The 27,618-nt window shown below is 39.0% G+C and overlaps 1 protein-coding gene across 10 annotated transcripts in view; it reads right to left on the minus strand.

Moving 5' to 3' along the window:
• The window catches only part of EHBP1 (EH domain binding protein 1), a 226,635-nt gene that overhangs the window by 29,652 nt on the left and 169,365 nt on the right, over positions 1-27,618 (minus strand). For 2 of the 10 annotated variants that reach the window (XM_049799732.1, XM_049799729.1), the window contains 6 exons: positions 24,183-24,330; positions 17,003-17,119; positions 13,720-13,844; positions 10,911-11,049; positions 10,654-10,760; positions 7,847-7,970 (listed from right to left, as the gene is read on the minus strand). In XM_049799732.1, coding sequence (XP_049655689.1) covers positions 7,847-7,970; positions 10,654-10,760; positions 10,911-11,049; positions 13,720-13,844; positions 17,003-17,119; positions 24,183-24,330 — 760 coding nt within the window. Of the gene's footprint in view, positions 1-7,846; positions 7,971-10,653; positions 10,761-10,910; positions 11,053-13,719; positions 13,848-17,002; positions 17,120-24,182; positions 24,331-27,618 lie in introns of all 10 variants that reach the window. The other 8 variants (XM_049799731.1, XM_049799726.1, XM_049799736.1 and 5 more) reach the window with 6 other exon arrangements.

Here is a 27,618-nt window from a genome sequence, read left to right on the forward strand (position 1 = left end):
TGCCACCGGCAGCCCAGGCTCTCAGCTACCTCATGGCCCAGCACCTTTTGTCTCCCCTCTCTTTTGTATATGTGCTCTGATATAAAGAAACTGTGCATTTTATGCCTCAAATAGTATACTGCCAGACAAGCAGAAATCTGCATTATTTTTGATTATCCGATGTTAGACAACTTGTATGGTTTAATTAAATATGTACTCAGGGACTGTAACATACCATTGTATATGTGCCCTGGGCTGCTATTAAAATAAAACATACATGTATGTCCACACACTGGTGTGTGTAATACAGAAATGCTATCCCTTTAATATATTTTGCATATGTCCATATTATTTTATACCTCTAAAAGGAAAACCACGTTTCCTGGAACCCAAGTTTTAGTGCCCTGACACCGGCCAATGCCAAAGGACAGTAAGAAATATTATGGCCAAAAGACTGAATACAAATTCAGCCCAGGATGAGATTTGATATGAGAAGTGAAAATTTCATTCTGTTACAAGAGACTAAATCAACTATTTAAACCCTCTTTTTGTGACTGTACTTTTTTAGCTCAACCTTTTTCCTTTTCTATTAATAAATTCAAATGTTTCCCTCTTACAAACCTCAGTCTTTTATATCTTCAAAGCCGTGTAAAATGCTAACTAATTAATACATGTGACTTTCCTTTCACATGTGGCAACAAAGCGTATGCTGCTTTTTCGGTTGGTAAGAGTTAATTTGCAGTGACACAACATATGTGTTTACAGGGTTTCTAATGTTTGTTGTTTGGTTCACTGTGTAATTAGTCCTATTGACAAGGAAGCTTATGCACTGAAAAAGGAGAGGTGAAACAGCGGCTGGGAGATGGCAATCCTGCCCCATTTTAAACACCTGTGGTGCTGAAATTTGGTATGAGTCGGAAAAAAACCCCACCAGCACCCCAAACCCAGAAGAAAAACATGTGTAGAAGACTCAAGGCACAGTAATTGCCACTAAGAAGGCAGAGCTTGTCAAGAACCATCAAGGTCTACCAGATATGACAGCGATGGTAAATCTCAGCAGACTTTAACTCCTTTTTCGGATCTTCTCATTTAGAGGACACACACTTCTGGGCAGGGTCAGCGCAGATAGACTGCAAGATCTCAGCAGCTTGATTCTCATCTTAGAGCAGCACCACAAACCCAGAATAAACTGCAGTGCTGCCACTGGAGTTGCACTAGGTAAAGCAGCAGCATGGAAATCACAATTGAGGTGAATGATGGGCCAGTGGAGAATGGAAATTATTTTAAAAAGCCCTTTACTGTTTAACATTCACCCTGAAAACAGCAAATATAAGACAGCTGTCAATATACAGAACTTATGTGCCCGTACAAGATTTTATGATACTGCATTCAGCTAATGTGGCTAATGAAAGAAAACAAACTTGACAAAAATAAACCCAAGAGGACAGTTTAAAACAATAGATTAAACCACCTGCATTATTTCCTGTGCAATTAAACTCTACAATTAGTATACAGTCGGAAAAATACCAAAATGGTGATAGTATCGCTTATCTGGTTCTCCAGTGAATCAAATTTACAGCCACCCCCGCCGCACACCATACGTTAACTCTTCACACCGTGGGTATGTACAACTCTGAAATATAAAATTAGTTGCTTTTGAAGGACACTGAGCTCCCTCTGGTGAAGGCATAACAAGTTTATTAAGTAAGCACCACCTCTGGAAGTATAATCCCCTCTGGCTTCTTCCACGGACTTTATTGGTTCAGTTTTCCTAACCATGAGCATCATTAGGGCAATGCAGTAATTAAGAGTTGTTAGAAAGTGAATTCTCAAACTGCAGATTAGAAAATTAAACTATTTCCTGATTACATATTAATGGAGCACAACAATAGCAGTTGCCATAAGCTTGGAAGGCAACCAAGGGATAAATCTGTGTACTTAATTACCATAAACAATGGCTGCATAGAAATGAAGTTTTATGCACATTCCCTTCTGTAATATGTCTGATATCAGTACACACTTGACAATTCTTGTTCAATTATCTCTATTATTTAATGCGCTGTGAACGGCTCTGTGTAAATAAAATTAACCACCCCAATTACTTTGAATTCATCTAGGGACAACGTAATAAAAAATGTGAAGAATTCTGTATGCCTATTAATCTAAAACATTACAGAAGCTTTCACCAGATTTTCTTGTCTATATTTATTTTGTCTACATTTATTTTAGTGCACTGCTAATTCAATTACATTTACCATCAGTGGTCAATCAGCAGCAACAGAGGGTTTTTTTTTTTATTTCATTAATCTTTATACAGTACCATGAACATGCTCATTCATTGGTAAGGTACAGGATCTCATATGGAAAATACAAATATGCTTCTACTTGAATTTGGGAGCTTGCAGTTAATCAGAAAAACAATTAAAAACACTTCATACCCTGTGGTCAGATAACAAAATATCTGATAGCTGCAAATTTTTTTTCCAAATAGTTGTTTTTGCAATTAGTGAAGAAATAGTGACCAAAAAAGAGCTAAATTTAGATTAGAGATTTGTAAACTAGGCTTCTTTGGTTTTTTTATTTTAATTGTATTATGTGATAATTCTGTATTTTAATTGGCACTTGGATATCAAGATGATAGACACCTTAAAATACAATGACAGAAGAATCTGCAATGGAGAAAGACACTTTCAGAAGTAGAGACAAAACTATTTTATCCATAACAGGTTAGGCACAACATGGGTAAATACAATCCTGAAGAAAGCAAGATAATCCTACCCCTGTCATCACTTAATGCCAAGCCATTATAATAGAGGAAGAAGGGAAATCGATGATATTAGATTATATGTTTTTTATACTCAATCATACAACTAATTTCTCTTACTTGAACCTCCACACCTTGTTTTCTCTAAACACGTGCACCCACTGAATTTTTTTGTGACGGTGTATTTCATACGGTGTATGTTGCAAAACCCCTTCTATATAGGTAACTCTTACATATATCTAGACAATGATAGCAAATGTGCCATCAGCTTATTCTACGGAGTTCAAGGCACTGAAGTACTGATTCCTCTCACACTTTTGCAGTGTACCAGTAAACTACATTTCACTGGAACAAGGTAAGATTACATTTTCATTTTAAGTGCAAAGACCAAGGACTGAGGTTACACCACTAGTGACATAAATTACTGGATATTAATAAAAGTGTGACTATTCAGATTCAGATGGAAATCAGCAACCCGGGAATTTTAATAACTTTTATTTTTTCACACATCACATGAGTGTTTCTAGTCAAATCATGAGCAGCTGGCACTAGAAATGCAAAGCTTCAGCCAGTTCTAAACTCTTTGCCTGGCTGACGAACTTTGAAAATACCAGCTCCCCTTTGGTCAAGAGCCAGAAACTCGGCTTCCCCAGCCAGAAAGGCTGTCTTGCAGGGCCAGAAAATGGCAATGCACATGCAGACGAGGACCTGGGCTCTCTTCATACAGCCCCATTTCCATTAGATGCCCTTTTCCTAATGCAGGGCAAAAGATGCAAGGGCAGCAGTGGAAGAGATACCTCTGCAACCCAGGTTGCATCCTAGGGATTGGACTAGAGAGCATCACGTCAGGGACTCCTCTCCTCCTGGTCTATGGCAAAAAGGGAGTGGGGCACTGAGAACCTCCAAGATCCACTCCTTGCAGCTACCCACAGCCACTGTCGCCCTTGTAAAGCTAGGGCGGCATTTTGAAACTTTTATTTGCAACTCTAAGTGCCAGAAATTTTCACTAAAAAGTGTAATGTCTAATGAAGTCAAACAGTGCCATGAGCTGGAATCTAACCAAGAACATACATTGTCTATACTTACAGCTGATTCCCTGTCAGTGAAAGCTATGAATTCTTTCACATTTACCAAAGCCTGTATTGTCCAGGGGTTAGTCATGGTATCTTTCTGGTCTTACCACCAGCCTAAGGAAATTCCCAACTACGTTAATGCTTTGATAGATGGGAGCAGGAGACAACGTCTCTTCCTGTGAAATGCATGTATCCAGAACAGAAATTCAGGCTGCAGCCTGAAACAATCCCCCTTGGCTGAGCAACAGAAAGGATTCTCAAACTCAGAGGATGAAGAGCTGCCAGGTGGCAAAGAGTCTCCCCACTGGAAAAAAAACATCCCCAGTTTTGTGTTGGAGGAGGATGAGAAGGAAGAGAGAGAGCTTCCTTCCTAGTAAAAGTCTAATAAAGAACAGGGCCAAGCACAGTGGAGAAGGAAAAGATGGTCCTGTCCCCAAGCAGACACAATGGGGATGAGCAGACCACCTTCTTCTTCAATTTAATTTCAAGGCAATGACTGAGTCATGATGCGAGTCTCCCAGTTGTTTCGTTTATCTTGTATGGTTTTGGCACACATGGAAACAAAGCTGGAAATCACAACACAAAAACGTGCTCCTATGCTGACGGGGACAATCATCCTGCAAGCATACATTAGGACAATTCAGGGTAAGTCCTTCCCCCTACAGTTGTACAAACACAGCACCCTCATGCCAAGGAATAAGGTCAGCAGAGACTCTTACTTGCCTGAGGCTCTCCAGTATTACAATCCCAAGAAGTACAAAATTAAGAGAGATGTGCTTAAAAGAGAATGTTAATTATAAAACCAATTCATTTGTGGTTCCTGTCCTTCATGTGTTTTCAGGATCTTTCAGCTATGCTTGCCCATGTGACCTCCTGGTTCCTAAAGCCTGCATTTTCAGATAAACCAAGTATCAAAAGACTTTTCAGCACACCTCTGAGAGCTGGCAGCATTTCACATTTCTCATCTTTCTGGTATGTACCAACACCTAGGGGAGTATTTGCAAAACCCCGAGATCATCATCAACAGCCCTTCAGGGCTTTTTTAGCTATCAGGCTGTGGTTACTTTCTTCCTTCAAACTTGGCTTTACAGACCACTTGGTGGTCTGCGGCAAGCTGGCAGGTCATATGGCATTGACTCATCTTTTTTCCTTTCCAGATTTCCCTCTCAGACAGTCAGACACTTGAGCAAACAAGCCCAGACCCTTACAGAAGAAGCTGGGACTAAGAGGCACAAGTTGCTTATTTGTCTGTATTAAGAATTAAAACCAAGTGCCATCCTGACAAAGAGAACCACTAATGAGATGAGATACAGCAGATCCTCTGAAGCAACTGCAGTAGGTACTAGAGAGGGAGAGAGAAGGAGCCGGTGGGAGAAGAGCCTGCAGGAAAGCAAGGCAGGTGAGGAGCTGGTGGAAGGGGACTGCACACAGGCACAGAAACAGAGGTGACACAACAGAGTTTTAAAGTCATAGCAAAAAGAGATGTTCAGATTTTTTTTCCCACTACCATATCACATTTAAGGACTGCTAAAAAACCGCAACCAACCAAACAAACCCTCCTAATACCACTTTTCCACGTAAGCAATTGCAGTTGCTGCCACAATGTTGTCTGATGACAAATAGAACATTGATTGGCAGGGGAGGTGGTACACAAGATAGGCTCTCTGTTAAGATGTGAACTATAGTTAGAGAAGTTTGAGAATGCCTGCTTTCAAGGCTATAAAGCTAACTGTAGGTAAGAAACTATGCTTTTCACATGTTTTCTTTTAAATTGTGTTTTTAAGCTGAGAACATAAATAGGATCTTTATCAAGAACTTGTCAAATAATTTGTTTTAAGGTAAATCCTGAACGCTCAGGAAATGATCAAGAATATAACTTTTTTATTATGGCTGCTCCACTTGTCCCCTTATCCTTAGTAAAAGAAGTGACGGGTATTCATTAGTATTCCTGTTACAACCCTTACAGCTACGCTGTATAAGCCACTCTAGCTGTGTGGTAGACTCCGCATTTTATGCAGGATACTTAAAAGAAACATCATCTCATCATGTGTATGACACACAGAATACAGCAACTTTTTATCATATTTCAAAATAGAAGAAATTAAAAAACATAAGAAATTTCTTTTAAAATGGAATAAATAACATAAATCACAGAATCATAGAGTGGTTTGGGTTGGAAGGGACCTTAAAGATCATAGAGTTCCAACTCTTTTTAAATTTTCTTGGGGGAGAATCACCTCCCTCAGCCCGCTAGCTACACTTCTTTTGATGCAGCCCAGAATGCGACTGGCTTTCTGGGCTGCAAGTGCCCATTGCTGGCTCACGTTCAGTTTTTCATCCACTAATTTCCCCAAGTCCTTCTGCTCAGGGCTGCTCTCAATCCACTCATCACCCAGCCTGTATTTGTGCTTGGGATTGCCCTGACCCACATGCAGGACCTTGCACTTGGCCTTGCAGAACTTCATGAAGTTCGCACGGGCCCACCTCTGAAGTCTGTCAAGGTCCCTGTGGAGGGCATCCCTTCCCTCCAGCGTGTCGACTGCATCATACAGCTTGGTGTTGTTGGCAAACTTGCTGAGGGTGCGCTCAATCCCTCTGTTCACGTCACCAACAAAGATGTTAAACAGCACTGGTCCCAATACCGACCCCTGATGAACACCACTCATCAAATAACAACATGGTTATTAGAGTTTTAAAAATCCCCAAGTGCTATGCTGATGATTCCATATGTATCTAGAGGCAGCATTTGGAGTTCATATAGACTTGTGAAACATTGTACTGGCTCTTTTGTGCAGAACATACGTTTCACAAATATAACAAAGTACACAAGAAGGTGCAGGATATTGTACACACATTTTCTCTAGCTAAATAACTAAAGGTCATGTAATGAATTTGAAAAAGTTCTTCAAAAGACTGTAACAGGTAAAAGTCCTACTAAACAAGCATTCATCCAGGATGGAAATAGATTCTGAGTTACATGTTTTTGTAAAACTATTTTAAAAAGTCAAACCACCTGAGCACATGAGGAAGTAAATATATTTTAAAAAAACACCCTAGTATTTGGACACATGTGGCAAGCTCACTTCAAAGTACTGAAATTTAACTAATGTCTATTGATCTGTATTCCAAACCGTAACACTGGATTCAAATCTACTTTAAAATCTGTTATTTCAGTTAAAGACAGGCTTCAAGTTTATAAGAGCAGATATACATATAACTTATAAAGACAATTTATCCACAAAGTAATTTGGACGAACTAACTTTTTTTTCCCCACAGGACAGGAAGAACACTTTTTCCTGTGAAAAAGTCCTATGATATTATTTATTTTTGAAATATCAAAGCACCATTTGTTTCCAACTGATGTGGTTAAACCTCTCTATCTCTAATGACCGTCAACACTTAATATCCATCTAACATTCATCATGGAAGTCAAAATCATCAAGCTTTTAACAAAAATTCTCCCATACACTTTAATCCTTTCAACTGCACCTACAACACCAAGTATTACAGACTTTTAAAACCCACTCTCCTGAAAATAAATAAATAAATAAATAATTGTGGAGCATCAGTAACCAGATAGCATTCTCAAATTTCAGTGATCTAGTCAATGGAGCCTTCCCCCATGTACTGTGCTCTGTTTCATGCAGTACATGGCTTTAGCTGGCCAAATCTTTTTTTTCCCACTGAATCAGTAGAACAGTGAAGATCTTACTTTTTTTTTCTTTTTTTTTTCTTTTTTTTTTTAAGCAGTGGCATATCAATGAGGCACAGATGTGTATTCCAACTCTGCATGGATGAGCACACTGTTCAATAGTGCTGGCTCACACGGTATCAGGGCAAGTTATCACTTCCCATGAAGGCACTCTTATCACCAGGGCCCAGAGAGGTGGCTGCAAATCGCAGCCTTTTTATTTTCAAGGCAGTTTTGCTGAACATTCAGGCTTCAAAGATTCACACTTCCAAAACTCTATAAGAGTTTGTGAACGCTCAATTTGCCAAAACTGTTTACAGTGTAATTGGGCACCGTACCTGTGTCCATGAGATAGCGAAGGCGCTTCTCCACCAGCGCGGCACGGGTGTCAATTTGCTTTTGCTCATTCTCTAGTGCTGCCAATTCTCCTACAACATACTGACTGGTGTCTTTGAACCCTTTCTGTTAAAGAGAACAAACAAGAAGAAAAAACATCACTTGTAAGTTGCATTTTTCCTTTCCACAAACACTTAGTAAGACACTTACCTAAACAACCAAATATCATGCTCACTACCAAAAAGCTAACACATTTCATAAACTTTACAATTTTGCCAAATGTCCATATTTGTTTATTAAAACACCCTGTTTTTTCTTTAGGGAACATTTGATTTTGCAGTTTTTTACTACCTGGCTGGCTTTTTGAAATTCCTCTAATTTATTTCTAAGTACATAAAAGCTGCTGTAACAAAGCATAATGAAAGGAAACGTAATCCAAATAAAGCACTATTTAATGTGCCATTTCTACTCCATTCAGGTCTTATTCAATTTTAAAACACTGACTTTAGGGGCTAGAAGAACTAGCACAAGAGGCTCTAATGACAATTAAAAAGTGGGCTTTTGAGATTAAAACCAAACTAAAACAAGCTCCCTGGGTTGTTTAGCTCCTCTGGGTCAGCTATAATGCTGAGGCTCCCCAGCCTCCGCTATCATGCCTCTGGGTTTCTCTGACTGCAGGCAATTGCCCTGCTACACAGTGATCTGTAAAAATACTGCTAATTACTCTAACTGTGATTCTTATCCTGAGAAGTGGTAACAAATGGCACCAGGCAGATGTTCAGGTGCACCGGGACTAACTCGAGCTGTCCTGCCTCCATGCCTGCTCACACCTGGCCAGGAGGCGGCCCTGGGGATGCCAAGATGATAAAATGTATTGAACCTTACCAAGAAAGCTGTGGAAACACTAACGAGTCAGGTTTGCCTCTTGTACCCTGTAACTTCTCAGCATTGCCCCGCAGATGACCACACAAATCTCCAAATATTTCCAAAGCAGTTTGGCTGTCTCACTAGGAGCCCAAAAACAGTCATTTAATACCTCCAAGCTATTCTTATGTGGCTCAATAAGTTTCACACCGTGTTTTGGCTGTATCAAGTTATTACAGGCTGTATACAATGCTGAAAAGTCATTCCTGAAGCATGTTTTTGTATAAGTTGGGGAAAAAAACATTACTCCTTCCGAGTAACCCCATCCATTTCTTCCTCCTTTGCCTGCCCCAAAGCCTTGGAGAATCGTTTAAATTGGGAAAACAACTCTGGCAAAATGATTTAATGTTTTGTCTGCACTCCGTAAAGGATGCTACTGAAATCACTGTCCTTTGGGAACAGAAAAATAGATGGGCTTTTTTAATAAGGCTTATTTCTCTACTAGAGGCTAACTTGTTGCTGCGTAAGGGTCTCATACTTTCCCTGAATGTTTTCAATTGTTTTCCCATAAATGTGTCTGAAATCATCAATTCAGCTTCATATTCAGGCAACAGGTATAATAATCACATCGGTATATTATTTCAAATAAAGACATGTTCTAAGTGAAGGCTAATGGCATGGCTTAGCTCCCAGGACCAGTAACAAGCACATAACTTTGAAATTTGGGTTATCTGAATTTAAGCACATTATGCCCCCATTAATCTGGTCCCTCTCTTCCTACAGAACAGCCAACAGTATCAGCTCCAATGGAAACCCCTTTCCTACCTGTCATATAGCCAGAAAAACAACAACAAAACTCCCTGAGAGCAGTCTCTGAAGAAAAAAAAAAAAAATCAGTCTGGGGAGTTGAGGTGATGTGCAATATATTGCCTTTCATCAACTATAATTAACTGAAAACAGTATGAAAACTTCCCTAATGTCAGTATGCATAATTGTTAACAATTGTTATTAGAAGATGAAAAGAAATGCTGTGTCAGGCTGAAATATCCCAAGAGTTCATGTGTATCATCTGCATATATAATGTGAACTTACTGTGCCAGATCTTTTCAGCTCTGCAAAAGTACAACTGGGCTAAAAATAACTCTGGCTCATAAAAACGTCGATGTTTTGGTATAGATATGACAGTAGTACAAAATCGCTACTCAGCTCTAGATTGCTTCAGCAAAAATTACAAATATGTTTAGATAAATTGTGGAGAGCAACAAACGACCACCATCAAAGGCTGTGTTGTGTTTTCAGACAAAAAAAATTCAGGTTAAAACTTGTTCTTCCTGCTTCTGTCCCGCAGCTGTCCATCAAAACCAGCTTTCTCCCTGCAGTCTATCAAATATTTCCCTCACAAATCAATTTTACACATGATCAGCCCATACCCCTACTGAGCTGAACCTCCCCGTTAATTAAGTGAAGAAATTACCATATATATTATATTAATGCAAACATCATTCAGCTAGTAATTCACGGCTGATCTGGATAATGGAAAGGTTGAACACCCATTAACCCAAGCCAACAAAATGGGTTGGCTGAGAAATTCTAGCAGGTCTCATGTGACTCTTCCCTCTAACTGCAGCTCTGCGGTATCTGCTATTGTAATAATTAAAATCCTCCCGGTAGATCAATACTGGAATCTCTTTATGGGAAGTGCCCTGATGGAAATGTCTCAAGGAAGCTGGGGCTGTGGAACTCTGAAAAATTCATTTTTTTTATCTGACAATTATCACCACACTGCAGACTAATTCAACAGTGCACCCCTCTCACTCTGCTTTGAATGCACTGGAGATTGACATCTAAAAAAACCTAACATCTCATTTTAACAAATAAAGGCACTATTTCCACATACAGTTTGGAATTATCAGCAATCATGAAACCAGACAAAAAATTAATATACATTAAGCACTTCATCTTCTGATGGCTTCCTCTGAGTCTCAGTTATCGCAGCCTTCTCCTCATTTCCTCTCTTTGTATCTTCCTGTATTGATCTCTGCCTTTTCATCTCTTGAAAAAAGGGGAAAGACATGTAAAATTATTATAAAGCTTGATATTTATGTATTGAAATGTGGACTTACATTATCAGGTTTTCATATATTTATTGTTAAATATTATTAAATCATAAGATGGGAAAACAGGTTTTATATTTTCTCCTACCTGGTCTGCTCTCCACGTATTGACTGAAAGACTGGAGCTGAGTTTTTCTGACAGTAGAGTCCTTGCTGAACACAACAGGATTTCTAAACCGTTCTGCTGCTTTTTGTAATCGCTCAGCACGATGTTCCTCTGTTCCATTCTGCTAGGAAAAAAACCAGACACACAACAGTTTCTTTTGTTTACAAACGGGACGACACAAATTCGAAAGGTACGTTTCAGTAAGGGGACAGGACACAGCTTTTCCAAAGAGGATTTCACAACTTATATAGGATGAAAGTATCAACTGCAGAAAAAAAAGGAGAAGAGTGATTAACTTTTCCTTTCTCTCTCTCTCTCTTTTTTTTTTTTTAAATTTTTGTTGTTGTTTTGTTTTGTTTAATGTGTGGTAGCAATGACTGGCTTTTTGCTATGTGGGCACCCTCCTGCAGGACTCTCTACTTACTTAGCAGCCAGACCTATTAATTGTGACTGGCATTTGCCAGCAACACCGATTTTAAACGAAAAATCACTCCTTTGCAACTTTGATTTGCCAAGCGCTGCGCATGCTGCTGCCAAGTAGCGGCGTCTCTACCCCTGAACATGATCTGTATCGTTTTAAAAGCGTGTTGCCTTTAGCCTGTCTCCCTGCCCGGTAAAGAAATCTGTCTTTTCTGTAGTCCCACAGACTTGTATGACAAGAAGAACTAGTTTCTAATTTTATGCCCATTGAGATAAACCACTAATACTGGATGAAGGCTAAAAGGTAGGATTATAATACTACCCCACTGAACTGCATTTCATCAGCTATAACTTTCCAAAGCCAGATTTGTAAGTAAGCCCTTTACAGCTAAGGAAACTACAATTATCTTTTCCAGGGCTTCCTATGTTAATACTGGTAACAAATTCAAATGATTCTATCAACACGAAATATCCCAGAAGACTGAACCACCGCAGTGTGTGGAAACTGCAGATACCGAGGTGCTGTGTACCAAACAAATATTTCATTTTATACCTAATCTTTTATTATTTTTATTAAGTGTTTTGAAAGTAAATAGGGAAAGGCTAAGATGCATGACTAATAGCTAAGCCTGCTGAATGCTGAAACTGGTTATCAAAAGCTACCAAGACTTTGCCCTTCCTCTGCATTGAGACAATCGGTAATGAGGGAGTTCTCCAATGGCCTATTCTCTAGCCTCAAGGAGGCCGGGGATACACAATCCCCAAGGGAAGGTAACAGTTTATCCTTTTCCACAAACACAGAATGCCTCATTTAGAAATGTGTAAACTGCATTTTATTAAAAAACAAATCCACCTCAATGCCAAGAGCTCCACCAGAACAGATGGACACCATATATTCCTTATAATGACACTTTCCAACTCTTCCTTCGAAAGATGCACACAGAGATAAACTGTTAAGTTGCACTTTTGTGGGAGTACCTTAAAAAAACCAACTCCTTCACAGAAGCTTTTTAGAAAGAAAAATACCATTTTTCTTAGGTAAGGTGATACCAAATTACCCTAAGAAGTGGCCTGTGTGTCATCTGCCGAATTGAGTTTAAAAAAGTATTGCTCATACCCCCGGATGACTTTTCAGCTGCACTAATCAGGTGGTTATGATTCTGATTAAATAAAAGGTGGTCTTGTGTTATTACCACAATAACCATCCGACAACCTAAAACAGAGTCTTTATCAAAATAAACAAACATGACTAATTTTTTAGGCCTGGCAACATGCTAAAATATCAGTGTGATCAGCCAGTAAATCCCATTTTAAGAAACCTTTTTATGACTGGGGACTTCTGCCACTTTACAAATGTATTCCTCTAAGCCCACTAATTCAGTTAGCCTTTTCAATCCATTGTATTATTCTTGGGCCAGCTTCATTTTGCATTAAATCCACCGCAGAAAGCTAAATTGAACGCAAAAATCAGACTTGATCCAGGCTTCCTTTTGTTCAAAGATAGAGACCGAAAGTCCTCTGCCGCTGCCACACACTTTCATCACCAATTTATAGGAACCGACAGTGTAAGGGAAAAGCAATGAAAGTCATTGTTTTGGGACTTCAAAGCATCTCTGTATCTGGGGAAGGAAATCCTTTCAGTCAGCAGTGCTTTCCCCCCAGACTGCAGGTGGGTGAAAAGTTATACCCAACTGGAAGTGCCCCAGAGCCATAGGGATATTAATGACATACAGGGACTATTTAAAAAAAAAAAAAAATAGTAAGAACACAAGGGGACTAATTAAGAAAATGAAATGGAAAATTGATTGGTGTGTGCTTTATGCTGAAGTGTTGAATGTTAAGAACAGGCAAAACGACTGAGTGCACCACAGACTCGTGTCTATTTTTCTCAGAAGCACTCGTTGTCAAGCACGCAAGTATGTATGCCTTTAAAGTATATTACGGCTTAATTTTAGTGGAGAGAAAACAGAGGGTCAGGCTTGGGAGGGAAGCAAATCCCTGAGAGTCCAATCCTACTCCTGTTAAAGTCAGGGAGAGTCTCGCTGCTGATTGTACCAGCAGCAGGATGGAGCCCATGCTGCATTTCTGATTTAAGTGACAACCTGAGCAGTCAGAATTGAGAGGTGCTTCTTATATCTGTTAGTGTTAGGCCAATGACAAGTATCAAGATAAAAAAAAAAAAAAGGAAAATATGTTGATTAATCAACATGAAAAACGCCAGTGCATTGCAAACTATGCAACTGCACTGCCACAAAGATTTTCTGCATTTCTTACCGTGAAGGATTTGATAAGAAATCATTTTCCTCCTCACAAAGTACACACCCGAAATCAGAACACAGGTACTGAGACAAAAGCATTAATCAAAACTTACCTTAATGTCTTGCTCTGAGCTATCAGTTACAGCTTTCTGAGCAGCACTGGAGAATGAATTTGCCACCTGTGGCTGAGCTTCTAGGAGCTTCTTCAGCTTCAAATCCACCAACTTACTGTTTTGTTCTGCTAAATATGCAAATACCACATACAACACAGTGAGATACATTTAAATGCAGAGTCGCTACAACAATGTAGCAATTTAAAAGGTAGATTTAATTCACTTTGCTATCATTTCAAACTAAAAAAGGAAAAAACTAGAAGACTTTTTTTTCCTGCAATTTGGATTGGCATAGATTTGTGTAACATACATAGATAATGCCTAAGTTTTCTCAAAAGAAGTAGGTAGCACTCAACTGAACAATTAAATATGCTTGAAGACAGCAGATGAAAAAACACAGAAAGTAGACAATGTTTACTTTACTTCCAACCTGTACACACCTATACTTTGGCATAAAACCACACTTAAAGAGCCATTTATTTTAAGATGACATATAACAATTTATCACATATTCTAAGTACTGATAACCCCTCAAGTTTATGAACTACTAATTCATCCTAAGGCTCCTTGGCACAGCTTCTGAATGATAAAATTTCAGTATCAAGACACAGCTTTCTAGTAATATTTTACTATGATTTATAGAGTATGTTGAAGCTGGCAGAGCCGTAAAACGCTTCATAACTGCATAGAAGGGACAGACTCAAAGTCTGCCGAAGTGCCCAAAAGTTTTTCATTAGTTTTAGCAACTTGGATCAAAGCCCAAAGAAATAATAGTTGATAATTTTACCTCCCAATAATGCTCATTCTGTACGTGATCGTTGACTATGAATTTGTAACACACCTACACATACACAGTTACCTACACGTACACATGTAATAAGGAGAAAGTTGTTAATACCAAACCACAGCGCAGAACTATGGGGCTAACTCTGGGTAGGAAGGCAGAATAATGCTGGCACAGAAGCCCCCAGACATACTCTACATGCAGCACCACACGAGAAATCGCCTCTGCAATGGAGCGAATACAGCATCACCTGCGTATATTATTCACATACATCTGGGCCTTGGGTCAAACACAGGAAATAGCAGTTGCTATGTTTTTCTATAGGCACAGCCTGAGTTTTTCACTTTGGGCTGGTGACTTCTAGTTGGTGTGGGAAGTGGAGCCATGACTGTTTTGCCGCACAGCTCCTTCCAAGGTTTGGAGCCCTCCAATTCGTGTTAGCCAAAATATTTTTGGCATGCTGGCAATCAAATGATGCCTGCCTCCAGCAGCAATGGGCTGGGTTGGGTTATGATGAAGGATAGTTTCCCTTTCCTCTGGCACACCCAGTCAGGGTGCCCTTAATTGAGGCTCACATGTAAGTACATGCACATTCTCATGGGTTTATACATAAACATCGTGTAATAACCATGATATAAGAGGTTCACATTTTATCAGATACATTCACAGCAGCATATAGTAGCAGTACTGACAGACAGATGTAATACTTAAAACCAACAACTGGCAGTAAAAACAGTTTTCTCTTCGAGAGAGATGGGAGGGTCTAAGATTCAGCAGTGGACAAATTAATTAAGATGGTCATAATGATCCCAAATGTGAAATGTCCCTTACAGTTCTGCACTTAGGTGCTCCCAGGAGATTCAGCCTTCATTAGAACTTGGTATGAATTGGCAGAATCCCAGAGAAATCTCTGTACACTGATTTCTATCACAGCATTAGACTGCTTTCTATATTATTGCCTGTCCCCTTCCTTACTCGTTTGTACCTCTGACTACTGTGCAGACTGAACTGCAAAATGATGTCCCAGTTTTTTTCCCAAATGTCTTCCCGTGGTGGAGATGAAGCGTTGGGTAGTGGGTTTGTATCCCTGAGAAGGTATCTCTCAAGAAAAAAGACCCACAGAAATAAATGTTGGTAAGTCACTGAGACTGTGACAGGAATATTCATTTACTGATTTTCTTCTTCTCCTAAAATGAACCAGTATTTATTGGAAAAATATTTGACAGGATTCTGCTCTAAATCAGCTTAATTCAAATGCTGGAAATACTAAATATATTTTCTTATGTGTTTGGAAATCCTCAAATAAAAAAAATAAAAGGACATGACTCAAGTCTTTCACAATCCAAAAAGACTAGAAAGTGCTATATACACATCATTGTTGGTTTAATTTACAAAGAGCAAACACTAAATGAAGTGTTTTGATTTAATATATTATGGGCTGCACACTTGGGTCCACCTGGCATGGGCAGAACCAAGTTGGAGGATGCTGTAAGAAGTTCTCTCTTGTACTGCCTTTATCCTGACACTATCCTATGCTTGCTGCACTTCTCTGGGCTTGAGCTAACTTGTAGTGAGCAGAAACGCCCTGGCAGAGAAGCACACCACGATACAAAGAGGCCCTCGGCAGTCCCCAGGGCCACTGGTAACAGACAGACTTGTACAGAGAACAAACTCCTTCAGCAACTCTCTGCGAGCAGAGGAGCCCCTTACTGATAGGCAATTACCTTCACATCTTGGAAGATCTAGCGCCTTTTTAAATAAGCATCTCCCTTGTAATATCTATGGAGGAACCTGAACTCCAGTTTTGCTCAATTAGAATTTTTGAAAGGGGAAATACCATTACTATCATTTATTATTACTTGACCAGCGTGTGCTAAGATTATACAAGTATTTCTACAAGAATATGAATGCTTTTAAAATGTGTTATTAAAAATCTATTACTTGAACTTTGTAAAGTAAGTAGGACTAATTCTGTTCAGATTTATACCTCCATGTCCCCACTGGAGCAACAAGGTATAAATACAAGAACTGGTCCTCAGGAAGTAACTGGAGGGATACCAAGCCTACATGGAAACTGAGGCATGTTTGCTCCTCTTCACTGAGCAGACAGGCCAGGATGTCAGTGCAGAGAGCAGCAGCTGTACTCACCAACGTGACTGCTCACTCCTCTGGCCTGTCTACCTTGGTTTGCTGGGACAATCCAGGCAGGGTGATTTCAGGTGGCTCTGCTTTACAAATCTGGCCCGGGGTCCCCTTCCCCATCAAACAGCAAGAGACATTTAAATCTGTCATTGCTGGAAATAATGATTTTGTTGCTGATTTTAAATTTCAACTAAACGTGAATGCAAAATATTAAAAAAGAATAAGCATTAGGCTTTAAAAGACCTGAAAAGGCACAAAGGAATAAAGCTATGACAGACAGAAGCAGCACATCAGTACTTATGTGATGATGGAGTGTTAGTCATGCTAAATACAGAAAATAGCCATTATTTAAATTACCCGTTGAATCAAGGTCATTTTCTAGGTTAGTAAGCTCATCTCCACCTCCAGTAACAGAGCATTCAGGAACCTCCTCGTTAGTATCTATCTCAATATTATCATCATCCTCATCCTCATCTGTAGGAACATACAGCATTAAGGTTAGTATTTTCTTATGTACATGCACATCACTAAAAATGAATGCTTTAGAGAATAAGCTGAGTTATGATAAAAATGCAAATCATTAAATAAGTCTGGAAGGAGATTTCACTCTGTCCACTCATGGATTTGTTGTAAAACTGATGCAATTCAATATACACACAGGGGGCTCTGCTGGAAACTCCTGCTACAATAAAGGTAGAGTCTGGCCTCAGCAGTGGCTGTTCTCTGCACTAAATCTCTGGCTAACTCTGAAAAGCACATGTGCTTTTCCTTATAACTCGAGTCAAAATGATTTCCCCCAGGCTTTCATTTCTCTCTAATGCAGAATGGGTGCCAAAGCTGGCATACAGCCGGTTTGGATGGGTCTGGCCAGCAGAACGACCTGGGAGCTGCACTCTTGAGAAAGGCAGCAGCTCTGGGTACTGAGTTCCCAGCTTGGTGAGACTTGCCATTCCTTACTTTGCACAATACATCACAGACCAGTGATCACTGTACCTTGCTTAGGTGTTAGCGTCTCCTACCACTTCTAATACAAGGATGAAAACTGCCACCTGGAACATCATGCTTAGCAAGCACTGACCTCAGGTGTAGCAAGAGCACACTCACAGATTGCTGCCTTACTGCACCACTTTGAATCAGCATTGTTTGTAAGCTACATATATTTTAAATAAAATAATAATTGTAATTATACTGTATATTTTTTATAGGATCTTTTAACCAAGTTTCTCAGAGGAGCTTATGAATATCACTTGTAAATGAGCCCCATAATGTTTTACGAAGTAAGTGATTATTATAATTACAATTATGATGATGATGATGTAGGTAAATTATGGCACAGAAAGAGTAAGTAACCTGAGGAAGATCAAATACCAAGTGCTGAACTGTGAAGCAGATCCCAGAAAAAAATCCTGACTCACATTTTCAATACAAATATATAATGAAATTAAAGTCCATAAAAGCTAGATTAGTACTTTCCAAGCATGTAGTTGCCTTGTATTTGCTTACTTTTAAGTCTCATATCAAATGCTATCTACACTTGTTCAGACTTATACAAACATTTTTTTCCTATGTATGTATGCATGTGTGTAAAAATGACAAAAAAAGAGAAGGCTGGAGTGTGTCTGGAGAAGTAAGACACAAATAGTAACTAAAGGAAATTTGAACCACTTCACAATAGGAAAAAATACTAATTATAATTACAGTACTTTGGTACATTCAAACGCCATATAAACAAAAAGGATCCTAAACATAGTACCAAGATGCCATAATCCTGAATATCAGAAGTTTGGGGAAGTCTGGACCAGGATTGGTGCTGATCACTCATTGTCTGTCTTTGAAATACACTAAACCTCATCCCCAGACCTGGTTTGCACTTCAGGCCCAGACTGCTGACACAAAGGTCATACAGTTTTTTCTTTTCCTTACCTCTTTATCTCCATAGTGCCTATAATTCCCATTTTAGGAGCCTGTTGACTTTTTTGTATGTCTGCTACTCTTTTTAACCAGCTGTTCCCTCAGTTCCTCTGTAATTAATCAATGTCTTTCACAGACCTCTGCCAATTCAGGCTTAGGCTCTTGCTGCAACAGACAAGAGCAAAGAAGTTTCCATTACAGTGTCTTACTCAACATCCGTTGCATGTATAAAGGAGCAGCAATCTGTGAAGTAGAACCCCTCCGTTTCAGCTGACCACCATGTCTTCCCTGGGCTCCTCTCCACTAATTCTCAATGGTCCCTGGAAGAGTCAGCTTTCTTCCAAACTGCCCCAGCTTGAGCCTGATGGGTGGAGAACAACACCTCTCCTCAGCCAAACCAGGATCTGTGACCAGACCTGGGACCTGAGAGATGGTGCTTCAGGCGTACAACCGGGTGGGCAGAAACACTCAGGACTCTCTGTGACCTCTTTTCTGTTCCCACTTAAATTCACATAAAAGGTTCTGTGATCTGGACTCTAGTTGTTTCAGGTAGCACAGAGGTAGGTGAACAAAGTAGAAGGGCACAGTGTGATCATGATGAAGTGGAGAAAGTGATAGGGTAAAAAGCAGACTGAAGAGAAAACAGAGAATGGTAAAGCAGCAACAGCAACAATTCTGAAGTTTTGAATTTTCTTCAAAGCATCTCTACATTTTCTAATGAGGAACTAGACTTCTCAAATGATTTTAAATCCTTCATGATGGTGTTAGAGACGTTCAGTGGCACTCAGGCCACAGTACTCTCAAACACATCCTGGAGCTCATGGTGGCACACTGAAAGCACGACCAGGCTAACAGCAGCAAAGGGCTATGGACATGTGGAAGAGGTGGAAGAGAAAGAGAGGGACACTGCCATGGCAGAGGGAAACCACCTTGAGCCTAGAGGCAGGCAATGACTTCCCAAAGCACCCAAAGAAATCAGCTTGCAAGGTCAGCTCACAACTACCAGTAATCCAGCAGGATGCTGGATGTGTCAAAACAATCTAAACAAGATGACAGAGTTTAAGACTGCTGGATACTAAGGGAATGCTTATATTAGATTATTTGATTTTCTTTAATTTAATATAGCGAGATGAGATCAGAGGCACTCTCTTTGACACCACCATTTTAGGTAACAAAAGAGATAGGAATGTCAAAGACACCAGTTCCTAGTGTCAATGACCTGACCTAGTATTTAATTTAAAGTTAGCAGGCTTCGACTGAATATGATTATCAGGACATTTACACTGTATTAAAAAAAATAATAAATAAATTCAATTAAAAGCATTCATTTGAAGTAATTTCACAAATTTTCAAATATCTTTCAAAATCTACAGATTCCTTGTTTTAAGCTACTCTAGGGGTTTTTTTTCCAGTCCAATGTTCTTCCAGTGTATTGGAAAGGGAAATGTGTTTAGGGAGCATGTTACAACAAGATTTTGCAATTATAAATGATAAAAGGAATAACATGACGAAGAGATAACAGATACCTTTTATGAAAAGAACAAATTACTAGTGTGAAAAACTTAAAGCACTTGGTCTAGAACCAGGGCACATATTTAGAAGAGTACTAAAGAACTCTTCTTTGAAAAGTATGTAAATGTGGATCCTAGAAAGACAGCAAAGTCTTACTATGTTGTGAAGAAACAAGCAAAATTAAAGATGAAGGATTAAGTCAAGAACTAAAAAGTACTGACCATTACCTACACAGCCTGGACTGCAGACTGGACTGAAGAAAGTGAAATAAGAATCTTTTGGAACCAAATGGAAATGCCAGAATATTGGTGGAAAAGAAGATCCAGAGGCATTTTATAGCTCGTATTTTTTACTATTCAGATTCAGCTCAGGCTTAATTTGTGGTTAAACTGATATTCTCTTGACTTGGTTTAAGCTTGCCCACATGTGGAAGAGTTGCAGCAGACTGCATCAATTTCTAGATGAAATTAAAAAAGAAAAATTTTCATAGAGAGGTAAAATCACTGATGGGGGTTGGATCACATTAGTGGGAGAAGCATATATAAGCTGCCACTGGAGCTGCACGAACGGTACTTGCTCTTTAGGGAAGATGCCTCCAGGATTGTCTCTGGGAAGTCCTTCAGGCTTGTGGATATTCAGATATTTAGTTTATTTACTTTCAGGTACAGAGTTCACTTTAAGGCTACAGGATTTAACAGGAGCATCTGAACAGTAATACAGGAAGCAAAAGTGGGAAATGGAAGAAATGCAGAGTCTAAATACTGGTTCAGTGTACAAGAAATCAGATGTCAGGACAAGAAAGCGCAGCAGTAACTGCCAACAGATACAAATACTGCCTGTTAAAAATATTAAAACGAGAACTTAACACTGTTTTATGAGTTGGAGACTAAGCATGATGAGTAAGCCTGAGCTACCATGTACATTCCCTCCAAATCATTGCCTCAGAAGTAAAATCTGTAATGTACCCTGAAATCTTTAAGCATACAAGTGCAATGCAATGCCAGCTGGCTCTCTTTCCTAGGTTCTTTAACTGCAGTACACCTTTCCAACGTTTGTTATTAATTCCAAAATTTTTGAAAACTGTTTTTGTCTCACAATATATTTGGATGCTGCTTCTCCTGTGTTTTTCCCTTCCTGTTCCTCTAACATACCTCTTCTGTGCTGATCTTGTGTTCATTCTCTTCTCCCCTTCCAGTTTTGCCTATTTTTGGTACTTTTTTCCCCAAAGCCTCTTCACATTGTGCTTGTCTTACCCCCTGTCCTCTCCATTGTTCCCTCCCTCCCCTGCCTACTCACCACCTCCAGATACTAGCTACATCCTCACAAAGATGCCATCTCAAATAAAGGATGGAGATGTGCCACAGAGTAAAGAAAACACACTACCCAAAACCTAGAAGAGTAGATGGGTGTCCTACTGCACGGGGACACTACCTAGATAAGATGTCAATTCCTTTGTCCCGTCGCTGCTGGGAAAAGGGAGGATATTTGGATTTCTATCTTGATACTGTCCCTGGACCCATCTCAAGGCATCCGCTTATCAGCCTGAAGCTAGTAGGACATCTAATAAATTTGAAGCTGCCATCCCAAACCCTCTGGCAGTTGGCAGGAAGAAGTATTTTCTGTCTCACATGCCAAATAACCTATGAAAAAGACTAGATTTCATAGCAAAGGATGCTGCTTATCCAGGAAAGTTTCAACTTGCCATAGGCATTTGAGTTTTTCAAACCATGATTAAATAAAGTCTTTTAACAAAGAATGTAGCACCGGCACCAAAGCATGGAACTCTTAATGAGCATATAGAAACACTGAAAGGGATCGCATTTTCATCTACAATAGTGAGCAAGAAATTAGTCTTTAGAAACTCCAAAATCCCAAAGCCAAAATGTCACTTTTTTCTGGAATAACTGAATTGAGAGAGGAAAATTATTTGGTACATTCCCTTTTTGTAAATTAAAACGTAGCAATCAATGCAGAAGAAGATATTAGTGAAGCATAATGGACAAGAGATACAAAAGATACAAAAGATATTACTATAAACTTGTCTTGGGTATTGTACAGGGAATACAGAACTATACACAGAAAAAAACCCTACTACATGTGAATGCAGTCAGGGGCAATATTCACAATCCATTTGTAATAAGGAGACTGTCTATTAAATCCTAATTTTTGGTGGAAATAAAAAATGGAAAAAGACTAAACCCAGAAATAATTATAATTTATTTGGTTTATAAAGTGTTGGTGCCATTTCACAGAACTACTCTATTTTAGAAGAATCAATTTCTTGAGTGGAGATCTGGTGTGGCACCTGACATTACCAGCAGTGTGGCGAAAGTATGTAGAAGATGTGCCATAAGGAAAGCTTTTTGAGAATGAATAAGTAGAAAGAAGTGCTATAAAATGCACACTGACATGAAAAGAGCAAAAAGGAATAAAAGGAGAAAGGGAATAAAAACTGGAAGTCCAAGAGAAGTTTAAATAGCTTGGCCAAACTACTGTATGAACAAATTAAAATCAAGGTAGGAAATATAAACCAAGGAGATAACTCAAAGCATGTGCAAAAGTAGAAAGCAGTGAAATTGTTATACTGGTTAAAACCCAACAGGTATAGTGGTGATAACTTTATAAACAAGTTGTCATGAGTACTGATACTGTCTACTCCTTTAATAACACTGAAACACTCTGAGTGCATGTGCAGTATTTATGTATATAGACTTTTTTTTTTTTTTTTAGCATATATGCACAGTGCACAGTTACCTCTGAGACTGTTTATAAACTGAAGGGCAGGAAGACCAATGGCAAAATTCAGAAGAAAATATGAACAGGGAAGGCCACATCCCAGAAAGCAGCACACTGGGATATTTAGCAATACCACCTGTGAGTCACTGCCACAAAACAGAGTAACTACTATCCAGTTGAGCACTCAGGATATACCCAGAAATTGTACCTTCCTTGGAGGGGAGAGATGGCAGGAACAGCTATGTACAGGTATGATAAAACAGTGAGGAGGAAGTAATTATATAACGTAGGATGGGGAGTCATAAGTTGTGAAGAGGGATGAAGAACACCATAGTCTACTTGATATACAAGAACTGTGTCATTTTGCTCAGCCTGTCTTACTCCATCCCCATCAAGGATGTAACTTCCCTATTTATCATGAAAGAGAATTAGGTTGGCAAGCTTGGTTTACTGGGCAAAAAGAAGAAACCCGAAGACTAGACCCAAAGGGAGATGTACAACTCACTGCTTTTCTCTTTGGGTGTTAAATGGAACAGAAGTGTAGGGTTTAGAGTGCAGTAAGACTATATTTAAATACATATGCATATAAAAAACATGTAATAGAGAAGAAAACAATATTGTTGTTGAATCTATATGCATTGTGAACTTAAAGTTGGATTTTCCTGACACTTTGGTTTACAATTACATGTTAGTATGAGAAACACAATTTCCCTTTAGAATGTGTAGAAGATACTAAAAGAGCAAGAAGCCTGTACTGAAACGTGTGCTCAGCACCCATTTGAGTTTGAGTGACACTACATTACTTCGACTCGTAGCACTGGCAGGTATATGAATTTTAATGACATTTCAAAGTCAGTTTAATAACATTATAGCAATATTACAACTCAAAACCTGTGGTATGTCAAAAGACTGCAATTTAAAATCAAAGGGTTGTTGCCCCCACCTCCCATGGGCCGCCTTTAAAATTCTCTTCCCAAGCAGTCTTATGAACACAGTTAATATAAAATAAAGTTTCTTAAGTATTTCTAATGTTGTTTTCCCCCAAAATTATGTTAATGGTCCTATATAAATATATATATTGAAGAGATTTTAACCAACAATCATAAAATTCTAAATAATGACAATTCTATAAATAATGGGCCAATATGAGCTACTTGTTCACATAACATCTTTTTCTTTCAATCACATGTATGCTTTTCTTTCAATTGTTGGAAATTAAGTGACAAAGCCTGATTTAGGAAACATATCTACGGCCAGGTCTTTTCATACATGCACCTGATGAACAACAACATTTTGAAATGTGAATAAAAGTGATACCCAAAAAGGTCTCTGGTTTCTAGGTTGCCACAAGAATAAGATACAAGGTTCCTCAGCTCACCTCCAGATGCCTTTGACCTTTCTTTCAACTTTTCTGCAGCCATTTCACCGTAGCTAGGAAGTTCTGACATCTTCACTCCAGATCGAGCTTCTGCTATTAGCTGACGAGCTCGCTCTCTCAGCTGCCGACGCCGCTCTTCATCTTGCTGCTAAGATATATTGAACAGTTGCCAACTCAGTAATTGACAGAAATGCAATTTCATTCTCAATCTGATCATCATGATAGTAACTGGTTTACAGCATGGTGCTTGGCCCACATTATAAATAGGATGCTCGATATCAGTTGGGTGTCACACCACAATTTTTAAAGACATCCGTGAATCAGACTTTTTTTAAGCATTCCCCAAATTATTAATGTATTAGAAACCTAATTATTTGAAATTTAAAGCATTTATAAACTATGTTCTATAAAAATACCTTGATGAAAATTCTCAGACACTTTTGTCTCAAAGTAATAACTACAAAAAGTTTTACCATGGCTATAAAAATGGTTTTACTAAATTGAATTACTTGTTTGAGTAAAATTCTCTCATAGAACTGAAATGAGAAGCCAGATGTTGCTCTCGGTTACTCCAGTCACCAAGCTGGCTTCACGTGTAAAGTGACATCAAATCTGAGGCATGAAAAGGAATCTAATCCTTCAACTTTAATGGATACTTTTTTTTTATAAATAATGAAAATTAATGAAAGAACAATAGATGTCAGAGCAGAAAATACTTTGCATCACTTTAAAACATCCTACTACTGGGGCTTTGGTCAGTAATTAAAGAGATTATATTGGAACCATCCCAGATAGTGCTCTCCCACTAAAGCTTGTAACTATCTTAGAAGCGTGATAATATTTCAGTTACATAAATGAGCGAAGTTCTACCACATGAAATTTTGGAAAAGCCTAACTCACCATACTAAAAAAAATATTAACAAAAAGATGTGTTTAAACATAGCTCTAAGAATGCAGTAAACCATAAAGGAAACAATTTCCATTTTCACCTTAAAAATATGGGTTTTTTTCAAAGTTAGGACTGTTTTTTCCCCTCCCCTCAATATTAGAAACGCTCATAAGCGCAACAGTGTTTGGCTTTAAGTCAAATCTGCCGATGTTTGTGTTATTGACATAATGAACAGGGTAAAACCCAGGTATAGGCAGTTGACCTGAACTAAGTGGAATATAACAAACTGCCTAATTTTGGAGAGCCGTCCTGGCAGCCTTCCCATCAACCCAGAAACTGAGCATCCCACACCTGCAGATGCTGGTGAGAGCTGTTGCTAAGTGCTATTTAGTTTAAGCAATCATTAATAAAACAAGCGCAAAATACTAATTAGGTACATTTTACCCATTTCCATGTAAATTGTTTGTTTGTAGCTATTTACTCAGCATTGTTCTCGGCACAATAGAAAAAATGCAAATGACTGAATCAGAATGCAGCCCTAATGGGACTTTCCGTTTATAACCATTAGCCCAGAGGTGTACTGTAATTCAATCCTCCAGCAGCAAGATTTAGCCTCATTAACAGCTTGCACAGGCAGGTTACAACTCACAAAACCCTACAGTAAACAAAGTATATGGACACTGCACAATATCTTGTCTCTGAGTGACAGAACCCTGATTCTCTATCAGATTGCCTTGATTTACTTTTCTCCTAATGTCCTTCCCCTGGAAAGACAATTCTGCCTGGGCCCTGGAAGGCAGCAGGATGGCACATTGGCTTTGTTTGCTTTCTCACTCTTTAACTTCCCAGAAGGCACAGAGCAACAGTTCTATCAAAAACTTATTTGGTGAAGTACATGTTAGAAAGACAACTAGAAAGCTTCCCCCATGCCTCTATGCACTATAATAGATCAATTTAATTTAATTTAATTTCTAGCCAGCTAACTGACACAGCAACCGATTTTATTTCGACCAGCGGTATTCAGTAACATTAATTACATTGAATTTTACATGTAATAAAACTGCTCAAATCTCTACTATTTGTAATTCCTAGGATACAGGAACTTGTGAGTTTGATTTAAATTACTTTTAAGAAGATATGTGCAAAACTTATAATTAAGATTCCCATGTGGTTTAACGTCAAACAATTTAAACTACCGTAGCCCAAGTAGTTTAAAGTAAGGCCAGTTAGGTGTCTGTGACAAATGTGCCCTAAACTGAGCAAGCTGATTCCCCCCCTCTCCTTTTCTCCCCTCCTCTTAAAGAGAACTTGTATCCTGAATTATTAGCATAGTCATTAACATCCTGGGAATCTCCAAGCAAACAGATTATTGTGGCTTGTGTTTGTGCTGATTAAGCTAATCATCACCAGCGGATAAAAGAAAAACCAGCTAGTTCTTCCTTAAATTCAATTCAGGTATCTGAACCTTCGGTTACCGAGCTTGGCAGAGGAAACACTGGTGGTAGGAGCAATGAAACTGAGCGTAGAAAAAGTAGGCAGATTAAGTTTTGAGGTACAGAACAATTATTAAACAGCAAATCCCCTAGATCTTAGAAAGGAAAGCACTTGGGAGAGGTATAGAGGCACAAATATAGATATTAAAAAAAAAAAAAAGAAACACAAAGAGAAGATCTGCACCAAGAAAGGACCATGCAAACACACATACGGTGATTTTTTTCCTGTACAGTTGAAGAGAAAACTCAGTAAAATCTTTTACCCTCTGACATGAACCTGACATGCCAGAGACATTAAAGTTTGCTCTGTTATTTTCCCCCAATTACTTTGCAATGGTCTAAAAATCTGACATGTGGATGCACAGCAAGGAAAACTTCACCATTTAAGGACAAACTCTTCAAGAATAAGTAATGTAATTCCTTGTTTCCCTCCTATAAAAATGTATTGGTATGCAATTTTTATATTTCACAGTTCACCGACATCTCGGCAAGCTTTCTTCCACTGCTTCAATGGTGCTACTTTTAATTTTATCCTCCTTAGTCCTAGTAATTAAAGTGATCGGCAGTGGCATCCCAACGGCTTCGACACAGCTACAACCCCCTAGCAGACTCCGGCTTTTAAGGCGAAGGGGAAGAAAAAAAAGGATGGGAGTTTCATTTCACTGGAACAAGAAAATCACGGTTCTCCAATCCTCAACTTTATCCAATTGTTCTTTCAGCAGCCTTTGGATCTTAAGAAACAAATAAAAATGGCTGCCATTAGGGGGTCCTTTTTGTACTCACCGCAGATGGCAATGACTGACATTACTTTGGCCAAAAATGATGCCGTGGATTTGGGAAGGTAAATTCAAATGTGAAACGCTGCCGGGGCAGTTTCCGAGATCATCACCCGGCCAGCGATGTCGCTTGGCGGTGCCAGAAGCTGAGAGCTGACCAACTCAGTAAAATATTGAGAGCAGTAGAGTATTGCAGGGGAAAAAACCAACCACCCAACCATGCCCATAAAACCCATCTCCTTAAATCACTAAAAATTCTGCAATATTCTCGCATTTAA

This window comes from Accipiter gentilis, chromosome 5 (genome assembly GCF_929443795.1).
Source record: "Accipiter gentilis chromosome 5, bAccGen1.1, whole genome shotgun sequence".
In the NCBI taxonomy this organism is placed as follows: Eukaryota; Metazoa; Chordata; class Aves; order Accipitriformes; family Accipitridae; genus Astur; species Astur gentilis.